General features: G+C 39.7%; 2 protein-coding genes across 3 annotated transcripts in view; one reads left to right on the plus strand and one right to left on the minus strand.

The window, feature by feature from the left end:
* zgc:162331 (uncharacterized protein LOC793007 homolog) overlaps window positions 1-2,971 on the plus strand; it is a 38,722-nt gene extending 35,751 nt beyond the window's left edge. For both annotated transcript variants that reach the window (XM_023285390.3, XM_035955152.2), the window contains exon 6: window positions 1,176-2,971. In XM_023285390.3, coding sequence (XP_023141158.2) covers window positions 1,176-1,512 — 337 coding nt within the window. In that variant the 3' untranslated portion in view covers window positions 1,513-2,971. The remainder of the gene's footprint in view (window positions 1-1,175) is intronic.
* Window positions 2,972-6,940: 3,969 nt separating this feature from the next.
* The window catches only part of LOC111578552 (basic helix-loop-helix ARNT-like protein 2), a 30,948-nt gene continuing 25,499 nt past the window's right edge, over window positions 6,941-12,389 (minus strand). The window contains exons 16-17 of the mRNA XM_023285405.3: window positions 11,854-11,950; window positions 6,941-10,486 (exon numbers count right to left, since the gene is read on the minus strand). Of these exons, the coding sequence (XP_023141173.2) occupies window positions 10,329-10,486; window positions 11,854-11,950 (255 nt within the window). The 3' untranslated portion in view covers window positions 6,941-10,328. The remainder of the gene's footprint in view (window positions 10,487-11,853; window positions 11,951-12,389) is intronic.

A 12,389-nucleotide genomic window follows, 5' to 3' on the forward strand; every position in this document is an offset into this window, starting at 1 on the left:
AAGATCACCCAGAAATGCATAATGTCACAATATATGAATATGAACAAATGGGTTTGTGCTTTGTTGTTAGCATAATTGTAATCATAAGCCTCTAAACTGTTTACCTAAGTTCATCCTGGAGCACTCTGATCACTCTAAAACTAAAACAACATTGCTTTGAAAGCGAGTGCAGAGTGACATCTGGTCTCCCTCCCTGTACCATAACCTCAACTAAACACAAGTGTTTATGTAGCCCAATTGTAAGGTTATTCATAATTAATCAGAGTCTTTCTCTGTGGCTTTCACCCAACCTAACCTTCCCAGGGCTACAACTGTCAAATACAACAAAGCAGCTCCATGTTTGGTCCACAAAATGGGGGAAAAAATACTGAAATACATATCAGAATGCTGACTTTCGACTGCTTTGTCAATCCACAATGCTGGTGCAGACTGAAATATGTCAAAAGCTATAAGATGAGTTGCCATGAAATTTTACAGAATTTTACAGATTTTACAGACATTCATGATCCTACTGACTTTGGTAACTTGATAATCTTGACAATCATTATACATACAGACTTTTTAAAAATGTGTGGTTGTAAAGTTTGTATAAAACAGTAAAAATATTTACTGCAGAAAACAATGTTTAACCATCAAATTTGAAATAGCAAATAAAAAAATGCTGAGTATGTAAAATAAGGTTTTAAAATAAAAAATTAAAAAAACCTAATAGTCACTAAAGTGCTGGGGGCGTGTCCACTGAAGGTTTGACAGCTTTAACACAGATCCAAATAAAACATGCCAGCGTTACAATTGAGCTCAAGTTCATTTCAGTCAAACAGGGTGGAGCCTATCCAGCTGACTGAGGGTGAAGACAGGAGACACCTGGACAGGTCACCAGTCTATCACAGGACTACATATAGAGACAAACAATCACACTCACATTCACACCTACAGACAATTTAGAATAATCAATTAACCTCAGCATGTTCTTGGACTGTGGGAGGAAGCTGTGGGAGAACCTGGAGAAAAACCCACACATGTACAGGGAGAACATGCAAACTCCATGCAGAAAGATCCTGGGAAGGTGGGGACGTGAACCAGAGATCTTCTAGCTGCAGGGTGACGGTACTAACCAGCAAACCACTGCGCTGAAATTGAATTTTCAGCTAAAACTAGTGTTTTCTCTCTTTCAGGAGTCAGGAGAGTTTGCTGAAGGCCTCCCTGCCTGGACTCTACCGCTCTGACTCTCAGCTCTACCCCCATGTCGTCCTCCAGAGGGTTCCAACTCCAACTGCACCATCTGCCCCTTCTGCTCCATCCGCCCCCCTCTACCTCCACCTGCCCTCCTCCTCTTCTACCACCTCCTCACCCGCTCACAACCCCAACCAACGCCAGCTGCACATGATGGCTCAGTACCCGACGCCCACGTACCCGCCCAACCCCAACACAGCCGTGCCCGCCTACCCCCACCCAACACCAGCGCCCATCTACCCCAACCCCAACCCCACACCACAGAGGCCATGGCAGTAGCTGCGTCGTCCACTGTCCACATTTCTAGACCACTGTGCTGTTCCTGCTGAAGACGCTGAAGGAACAAACCAAGAGAAAACGTCACCGGCACGTTTTGGAGACACACAATGTCTTTATGCTCTGTCTTATCGCTGTTTTCTCCCACAGAAGTCTGCAAAGGCCAGAAGTACACATGAAAGAAAAGCACAGAAATGGACATACAGCAATACAGCAAGTGTAGATGTTCCTCCTTTTACCGCATGCTTGATGAACTTCTCCTGCAGTTTCAACTGGAAGTGAACGAGTTTTTTCCCTCAGTTCTTACTGAACTACTGCTGCTGAACCTCCTGCAAGAGAAGGTGTTGAGTGAAAATCCTGCTCTCTTTTAACTGCAAGATCTTACAAGAAAACTTCAAGTAGCCGGTCAACAAAGGGACACTGAGAGTTGTAATTTAGAGTGCACTAATTCACTTCTGGAAACCTGCAATGATAGACTTTTTTAGGCAGCTCTCAGAAATGCTAGATTTTTTTACTAGTTAATTGATTAGAGAAGGATCCCTGCTACTCCTCCTGAGGTCCAGTTAATCTAATCTACACCTAAATGAACTGACAGATATATATTTTTTGACTTAACTCCTGGAATCTCACACCTTTTCGACCAGAGCCATGTGTGACGTAATGAAAGCTGTTCTTGTTCAAGCATTCTGATATTTTCTCACACTGTGTGGGGAAAACAGGCATATATGGGTAGCAAGCACACTGTGGTTAAAATGCTCGCTGTCACCGCAACCGCTGAATGGAGGCAATTTGTCGATGTTTGTATGGATTTAATAAGGCCGTGATAATTTTCTCTCACCCAACTAAACATGACATTTTTGTTCTGCCTGTGTCTGTTTGTTCTTCTCTGTCACACCTCTTTGTGTTACATAATTATTTATAACAAAAGCTTGCTGTGTGGCCGGTGGTTTGAATGTTAAAATATTCTGGCATTCAGGGGCAGAGATGGGTTTGTAAACTTGTAATAAATAGAAATAATTAAATTAACAAGCCTGAGCCCTTTTGAGCTCGATATGGGAAGTAAAAACTAATTTTGTTTCTCAGATTGTTATGTAAGTAACGTTCCCTATGTAATAGCAATCATAAGGACGTCAGGAACACTGAAACTGCAGCTTTGACCCTGATGCACTGGAACCAGCTCTGAATCGACATGCAAAGTTTACGCAGTGAGATGGAAAAACATCTTAACCTTTAACCTTTGTTGTCCCTTTGCATTATGTACATGCATTTAAACCATAAACCCGTGCAAGGCCCCATCTTATTTTTAATAGAAGAATTTGAGTAGAAACACTAATAAATCTGCACTTTATGTTTTTTAAACTGGACTGAGCAGTCTTAGGTATTGTTTTACTGTAAACTATTTGTTGCATAACAATGAGATTGCCATAGATGCTGAATAAAGAGATTTTTGTTTAGCACAACAGTTCAGCGTGTGTTTTCAGTGAAGCACTATTTCTGAGCGGAGAGGAAAGGATGGAGCAAAAGAAGACGATGAAAAGCAGGTCAGAAAATACAGAGAGATGGATCTCATTCATCACTGTGTCGTGACAGCTGGAAATGAGGATGTGGCCTCATTTGCCTGCAGCGTGACACTGACACATGAGGAGTGATTCGTCTGCCCACGCTGCACTTCAGTGACAGAACAGAGTTGTAGATGCTGATACTACATTGTCAGAAGTTGGCAAGATGATGTGTTGTAGCAGCAAATGTTAAATAAATAAAGGCTGTCTGGACGATCTGGGGGAAAAAAATGTTGGAGCAGCGTGTTGATGGGGCTTTTTTGTCACTTCTTTACATTACTGAAATGAGAAGTTCACAATTAAATGTGAGACATTCACTACTGGTCAAAACTTTGGGGTCACTTACAAATGTCCTGATTTTTGAAAGAAAAGCAGTTTTATTCAATGAAGATAACATTAAATGAATGATAAATCCAGTCCAGACATTGTTAATGTGGTAAATGACTATTCTAGCTGGAAACAGCTGATTTTTAATGGAATATCTCCATAGAGGTACAGAGGAACATTTCCAGCAACCATCACTCCTGTGTTCTAATGCTACATTGTGTTAGCTAATGGTGTTGAAAGGCTCATTGATGATTAGAAAACCCTTGTGCAGTTATGTTTGATTAGATTATGTTTTCATGCAGAGATTGCGCACTAGTTTCAGTAAGAACACCCCCTCATTATGCCAGATTTGCGTGTTGACACCACATTTAACAATGCCAGCGTCATACCACTAGTGCAGGGGTGGGCAATTAATTTTCATACGGGGCCACATGAGAAACTTTGACGGTTGTTAAGGGCTGGATCAGTACACGTAAAAGCTCTGCTCAATATATATCTCAATAAAAACAGTAAATGAAACAATACAATATAATGAAAATGCAGAACACAGAACACAACTATTTAATGAAAGATTTTGTTTTTTCATTCAAACTATGATTGCTGCCTATTGAGTTGTAGATGGAAAATCAGTTTCACATTTTATGTATGTCTTTATGATAGTAAACATAAAGACATACATAAAATGTGAAACTGATTTTCCAAGTGCTTTAATTACTTTTCAGCAGTCACTGTTTTTACAAGCAAAGTAAGTAAGCCATCACTCAGAATTTATTCTAAAACAATATGACCATCAGCTGGCAGAGATTTGAAACTTGCCTTATGTCAGTTTTTGTTCATCATGAATGCTATGAGGTGTTGTCAGTTTTTCTAAATCTACATTAAGATGACTGTGAAGCATAAAGAAAGACAACAGCTCCCCACTACACTTACAGCAATGTTCAATATATCTCAATAAAAACAGTAAATTACACAACACAATGATGTACAATGCCCAACTCTTGAATCTCTGCTCTCAGATCCCAAACTCGTTTAAGCATCTTGTCCAGGCTGATCCATCTGACAGCTGTCTGGTAACCAAGGTTACCATGTTCACTATCATCTCCTCCAAAAAGACAACAAACTGTCTGTAATTCAATGCTCTTGCCCTGATGAAGTTAACTACTTTAGCTACATCAGTCACGAGGTTGATTTTTAGCACTGACTTACACACCACCTCCTGATGTATAATACAATGCAAAAATATCAGTTTCTGTTCTGGGTTTATTTCAGTCACTTTATCTTGCATCCGTTTCAAAAGTCCAACATTTTTCCCTGTCAAATTTGAACAGCCATCAGTTGTAACACCAACCAAACTCACCCATTTTAGTCCCAGCTTGTTCATGCGTGTATTTACCTCAGTGAACAAATCACTCACCGTCGTGGTTCCTTCATTGGCTGCACAGCTGCCAGCTCGTCTGTCATCTCAAAGGTTTTTTGTTAGTCCACGTACAAAGATGAGTAACTGAGCTGTGTCACGGACATCACAGCTCTCGTCCAGAGCCAAGGAGAAAACATCAAAATCGTCCACTTTGTTGTGCAGCTGAAACTCCAGATTTTCGGCGCTGCTCTCCACCCGCCTCGTTACGGTTCGCCTCCAAAGGGGCACATTAACGAACGCTCCTTTCTTCTCCGGGCATATAAACGCTGCAGAGTCCACCAGACATTCTTTTATAAACTCTCCATCAGAGAATGGCTTACTGTTTTTGGCGATTTTGTCTTACTTTGCCGTTAGCTGACATCTTCCTGGGTTGAAGCTGACCAACAAACCAATCAGCGCATAAACCTAATGCTAAGTACGGAAAGCACGCGCGAAAAAACGTTAACTTAGCAGATCTTTCAAAATAAAAGCAGTGCAGGCGTATTGCTTGCATGTATTGTGATGATATATATTTGCATTGAATTTTAGTATTTTCCAATGACCTCATACAGGCCAGTCAGGGTCATCCGGCGGGCCGGATGTGGCCCGCGGGCCGTAGGATGCCCAGGTCTGTAGTAAACAAAAAAGTGTGAAATAAGTCAAAACATGTTTTATATTTTAGATTCTTCAAAATAGCCACCCTTTGCTTTGATTTCTGCTTTGTACACTCTTGATATTGTCTGGATGAGCTTCATGAGGTAAAACCTGAAATGGTTTTCTAACAGTCTTGAAGGAGTTCCCAGAGATGCTGAGCACTTTTTGGTCCTTCTTCCTTCACTCTGTGGTCCATCTCATTCCAAACCATCTGGATTGGTTCAACAACTCTCAGCTATGGACTGTCGCAGGTGGCATCCACCTGTTACTCAGAGCAGCCACACCTTAAATATGCATAACTTTTACCCTTTAAACATGTGTGCTATGTTAAAATTCACCCCCCATACAGGCTGCTACAGAGACCAAAACTGTTTTTTCGCACCAGATTTTAACCAGGTTTTTTATTTTTGCTGTCAAGTGGCACATTTTAACAGGCAGGTCTACAGGAATTGACTCGTTTTTAGAGTCCGCCTCAAGTAGACATTCAAGGAACTGCAGTTTTTGACAGGTGTGTTGTCTTCATTTTTCAGCTCCAAGGTTCATGAGTACTCAGTAATCATTACAATATTACTGAGAGTATTCATGGGTCAGGATACAGTCATTTTCAAACCTGGCTTTCATTTTCATCTCAACTACACACCTGTAAAGCTTCATGACCGCATCTTGCATGCTCGTGGCACTATCGCGTTTATTCACAGACAGCAAATTGAGCATATAAACACCTGCCAGACACTTCAAACCACCATAGTGGTAGTTCCTGCAACACTAGATGTGCCCGGACCACATTTTGCCCCATTAACAAACTCACACACAGGCTCACAATGTGAAAACAATACCAGGCACACAATCATGGCTAGTAACCAATGACAAATGAAAAAGAAAAAAGAAGATATTTACATGATGAAATTTGACAAAACATAAATGTGTTAGAGCTTTTCAATGACGCTATGGTTACGTATGTTGCATAATGCAAGCTTGTATATCTTTCTCTCCCTTAAATAAATGATTTTATTAAATATTATTTGGGTTTTCAAATTCTTTCCTTTCCTTCACTTTGCTTAGAGTGAAGTAAAAGTAGAATTTAGTAAAAATTTAACATAAAGACCTCATATTGTGCGTTTTGTGGGATTTTTTTGTTTGGGGTGTTGTCTCAGAACATCTTGAGGTTTGACAGAGCCAACTATGTTAAAGAGGATCTCTAAAAAGAAAAGGGGGCTACAACACCAGTTATCTGGTACTTATAATGCAGTCTTCAGTTCTCTACCCAGACACTTTTGCCTAGAGTCATCCCTCACCTGGCAGTTTTACAATAATTCATACCTCAAGGCGTGTAAGTCTTGGGCCGTTAATAGGCCAGGAGCCATGTGAGCTGGGTCAGTATATATCTGGGACTCTCCATTACTCAAAACTGAAGAAGCCTCTTGGATGAAGATGAAACATCTTTGAGCACCAAAAAGAGAAGTCAACAACTGAGACAACACAAGACTTATAAAATGACAAAAAGAACTTTAGCCAATTTCTGAAAAAAAAAATTTTACTGTCAAAGACTTCAGCCACCGTTCCTCATTACAGCAGATACATCAACAGTTATCACATACAAATATCAGACATTTTGTCTTTTGATAGCAGGTCATGTTAAATATGCATTAGTGTCCATTTGAAATGGCACAGATGGCAATGGCAAATAATGTCAGTTTTGCTTTTAAAGCCAAAACAAGTGCATAACTGTTAACTTAAAATAGAACTTTGTCAGAAACAACATGGGTTCAAGGCAATGCAATCACATTATACTTTCAAGATTTGAGGAACCAGTGATATAACCAGAGTCTACATGTGCTGTATTGAAGATAGTCACTCAGTAAACTAAAACCCACCTTCACATCCTCTGACACTGTAAATATCAGTCTACTGCACAGTTCAACCTGTCATGTGGCTGCATTGCATTCTGATTTTTAAAGGATCTCTCTGAACCGCCTTTCCACTGATAAAATCCAGAAGAGATGTTTTTAAAATATGTCTGAGATGCTTCGAGGTGGAGTTTTCTTTAGGCTGTTGTGGTAAGTGGACATTCAGAGACAGAGACTACAACATAATTGTCTCCCTGGTAACACAAATAATATAGCTACCTTCTGTGCAGCTATAGGCTCTTCAAACACTATTTTGGGGTGACAGGAAGGCGATTTAAGACAACACAGCAGCAATACAATGCTGTCTTGTCCCTTGTTAACACTGGAAAACATTCTCCCCTCAATGGTGGACCTTCCATTTTATCCCAGGAGTTTAGCATCCAGGCTGGAACCGTCTGGAGTTCAGCAAGTACGTGATATGTGAACACAGTATCCTTTAGTGCACATTCAACGGTAAAACAGACCCTTTACAAATGATTGTTTAAATAATCCATGAAACCCCTCTATTTCATTTCTTTGAGGGCTGTCATCACGTTACTCTAATGGAGATTTTTTTCCTACATTTCAATATAAATACATGTCCATAATGTGACACTGCAACCTATGGAATTGTGGCTTCCCTGATTAAAAACTTGAAATATACAATGTATACCCAAAACTTTTCATTGAAGGTTGCTTTGGGTGGTTAACCTGTTTATTGTCAGCTTCCTTCTATGTAATAAGAAACTTGATGGTCCAAAACAATTCATTTGCCTTTGTGTAACAAGCCCAAATGACACACCTCCTATTTATCCATGGACCATTACTGTAAACAGGAGTACATATTCAAGTATTTATTTCATTAAAAAAACAGTCCTGACATAAAGGGTTCTTCTTGTTTGCTAGTAAAATTTGAAAAGGGTTCTTCTTGTTTGCTAGTAAAATTTAAAATTGTATTGTGGTGGTGCCAGATGAAAATTTAAACGCTTTGAGAATTCTTTAATAATCTCTTCTAACTGTGCAATCACCCAGATCATATTGATAGACTCAGCTTTGCTTATGTGGTCTAATCATATGATGAGTCAGCGTCAAAGTGCATGAAAAGACCTCGTCCAGCTCATTAGAAGAGAAGTCAGATTAGCTTTTTGAATCATTTCTGATCATAGGTGATTCAAATCAGTCTTACTTCTTCTAAATACAGTACTTCTGACTTATAGGTGTGGGACTCTTTGGCAAATCTCCAGGTCATTCTTGGCATCACAGATCAGTTCTTGATTAATTGTGCATTGTCCGCTTTAAGTGTGTCTCAAGAAGTGGAGAAGAGCCACTCAGCTGCAATGCTAGTACCTGGGAGAGCCACTGTTATTCTTTACAGGGGCTGGGTTTTTGAAATCAAGCAGGCCATTTAGTCAAAGTGTAAAGCCAAGAAGAAGTGCAGACTGTTGGTGTGTTAGAGGTCATCGCTGTGAAACACCTCAATTTGCAAAGCTAATTGTTAGGTCATTAAAGCCAGGGTAGGTAGTAATTTTCCCTAAAAACCTTTCAGCAGGTTGTAATTCAAGTGATCTGAGAGGAACGTAGATTTCTGCACCTCCTCCTGCCTCTGTTTTCAGACTCTAGAAAATTTATCCCAGAGAGAGGGACTTCCTGTTTGCTGTTCTGCAAAATCCTGCAGGAAAAGTTGTTTTTCCAACATTGACAGTGCAGGCAACCCAAAAAAGGAAGATGGACTTCTTCATAAGAGAGTCTAATAGAGACATTAAATGCAATAAAACATCAGTATCAGCAAAATGTACTCATAGAACTGGAGTTGCATCCTCTATATACTGATTTCTTCACTTTGCTATAACATCTAAATGTGTTGTAGTGGTTGGTTAAGTTGTGTTACCAAAGACTCACAACTATGGTTAGTTTAGTGTCATGTTTGTGTGCTCCCTGTGTATGAAGCACATGTATATGAATGTGCTGCAGGCGGAGGGTTGCATTTTGAAAATCTGGTGTGTTTTTGCTTGTTTAAGTTGATGCCTATCCCAGCTTTAAATTCAAATTGTGCCACAAATATTTCTAGTATGTTTGCACTGTGTCCTCCAGGTTGAGTTTAGCCTCTTTGTTTGTTAGTCCTTTGTTATGTCATTTTAATGCATTTTTAGCATTTGCAAGCCAATTCAAATTTTCAGGTAAGACTAAGAATTAACAGTAAAAATCTCCATTCCTATGTGACTCAGTTTCTTCCCCACCCCAAGTGGTTTGTGTTTAAAAAGTCCATTATGGAATGTAACATGGACCGGTAGTGGTGGTGCTAAGCTAGAGGCACCACCATATTCGCATATTTATCTGCAATTCTCAATTAAGGGGATAAAGGGTAGCATTCTTGTTTAACTTTCCTCAGCACTTACTGGACACAACTTGACAAAACATTACTCAGAGTATTTTACCGAAACGGTGTCTGCTAGGGATCTTTAAAAAACAGTTTAAAAAAAAAAAAAAAAATGATAAAAATGGAACAATCAGACCATGTTATGAAAAACATGTCGGTCATCACGGTGTACCGAAGGTTACGCAAAAGTCAAAGGTTTGAGGAATTTCTCTAGCAGCACTGCACATGGCAGGAGTTCCTTTCTCCTCCAGACGTTGGTCACTGAGGGCAGCAGAGCAAATAGATCGCTCTGCTGTGGAAAGTCTTGGTCTAAGCCCCCTTGAGGATGCTGAGGAACACTCTGAATCACCACAAGCTCCAGGGGCACTTGAACCTCCCTTTCCTTCAAGCAAGACCAAAGGGACCAACAAAGTAATCACAGTCACAACATTTCCTATAAACCTAAACTTCTATCCTCAAGTATGACATGTTGCTGCCTTTGGTACAAGTCCAGTGGGTTCAGTTGTGCAAGGCCAGGTCAGTCATCAGCCAGATCAATATTAACTGAAAGGCCAAGTTCTTGGCAAAGGGCAAGAAACGGCACAAAAGCATGTGAGAGGAGCTGAAAGTCTGAGCACCCTCTAGAAAGGCCAGTGTAAGTCCTCAAAGTCCCCCGATTGACCCATGTTCGCATCAGTCTCCAGCAAGCTCATGATGACCGCTAAGGCTGCTTCGTCGCTGCTGAAGCTGCTCAGGCCTGGAACCACTATGTTGTCCAAGTCCAGCTGGGACGGCTCATCTGGGGGAAAAAAGAAAACAAAAACACAGGTTTCAGGAAAAAAAAAATCCCTGCTTTGAAATCGTCATCTATCGCTGTGTGATGAATTTTTGCATCAGTACATCCGCTAACACGTCTGAGGACCTCAGCTCTGTGTGAGTACGGTCCCCAGATGTGAGCTGCTTCATTTCCTTTTCTGCCACAGAAATATAAATAAAAGATCTGCTTATACTGTTAACTATTTTTTAAGATGACCATACAATTTAGAAGTAACTTACATGAAAAATATGCTAATAGTGAAATGAAATTAATTCTATCATGCTAAGAAATGTTAGTCAGCTGCTGTTAGCTCATTATGCAGAGTTTTATTACGTTTGCTACCAAAGTTAGAGAACTTTTACTTACAAATTTTGAACACAGTATGACTTTTAGAATTCACTGAAATGAAACACAGATATTGAAAAAAGACGTGATGCTAGTCCTTAGCTTCTTCAACAAGCATTATAAAAAAAACAATACTGCCCTTTTTTTACTCTGCAAAGTTCATTTCATTAATGAAGTCTTGGTTAATATGACATGGGTTGTCGTGAGAACCTGTCAAATGGGTTTTCTGTTCTTACAACAGGCCTCCACTGGAATAGGTTCAAAGCATATAGGACCTTGGAAGCATCGATACACACATTTTTGGTCAAATCTAACACAAAAATCTGCAATGGCTGTATTTCTTTTAAAATACGCTCATTAGGTCATCTATTGTTTGGATTCTACTGCATATACTGTAAGTCGTCAGCTCAGTAATTCAGAGTTTTCTGGAAATATACTCATAATTTACTGCTTTTTAGTCATAGAAGGTTTCCTTTTATCCCCATTTTAAACAGTCAATATTTTACAGTTTTATATGCAGAATCTCACTATTATTAACATGACATGAGTGACATAAGAGGGCTTATCATAGGTTTAGTTCAGAACTTTTAGGCTGAGTTCAGGCACTTTAGAGCCAGTACAGTACAGTGGCGTCTGCTTACTTGAATATTTGCACCAGACCAGATGCCACATTTGAGTTTCTGTGGTGTTTACAAAAACTGACAAGTGCTCTCACATTTTACATAAAATTTAGATATGCAAAATATAACTAGTATTTTAATATTATGGTTCACACTTTGTCCAAATGTGTTTTACTACTCTGATCTTTTATATTATCTAATTAGACTAAGCGGATATTGAAGGGACTGCAGCTGTGAAATCATAGGTGTGTTCAGCAATATAAATAGTTGAGTTCATTACGAGTATAAAATATTGCAAGAATCTTTGGAATGAAGTCCAATGACTGTTCTCCATCTTGGCAGAGGAAAACTGGTCAAAACACTGGACTGATAACTATCCAGTACCTGTACTTTCAGAAGTTGCGCTGCTAGCGCCCGCTGCTGTCCTCGACTCAGACTGGGACTCTGATGAAGTGCCTGCTGCCTCCTCTCTGCTGGACGCCTGCAACAAGCCAGTATGCATTAAAACACTGCACAGAGCCCCACGTTTCACCTTTCTCCACTGAAGTGTGTAATTAAGCTCAGGAAAACAAGCTGCCGTCTCTCTCAGACACTTTGTCTCTTGCATCTGAATGAAACTTTCTGGTTCACAGAGACACTATAATGAGATGTGAGCATGCTGTGGTGGAAATACAACTCAAAACTTTACTGTACTATGAACACATTACCTCCAAGAAACAATTATATTACAAGTACCAGCACTTAACAGTATTATAAAATGAGGTTTTGAATTCAGTTATTTCAAATTGCTTTCCAGAACATCCATATGTCACCATTAATTTGCTTGAAAATGTACAACATATGAAAGACACTTAATTTTGCATATAAATACAACCCATGGCCAAAGATTTGCATAAAATTGCATATGTTGCTACTCATTA

The sequence above is a fragment of the Amphiprion ocellaris genome, chromosome 21 (genome assembly GCF_022539595.1).
Source record: "Amphiprion ocellaris isolate individual 3 ecotype Okinawa chromosome 21, ASM2253959v1, whole genome shotgun sequence".
Taxonomy (NCBI): Eukaryota; Metazoa; Chordata; class Actinopteri; family Pomacentridae; genus Amphiprion; species Amphiprion ocellaris.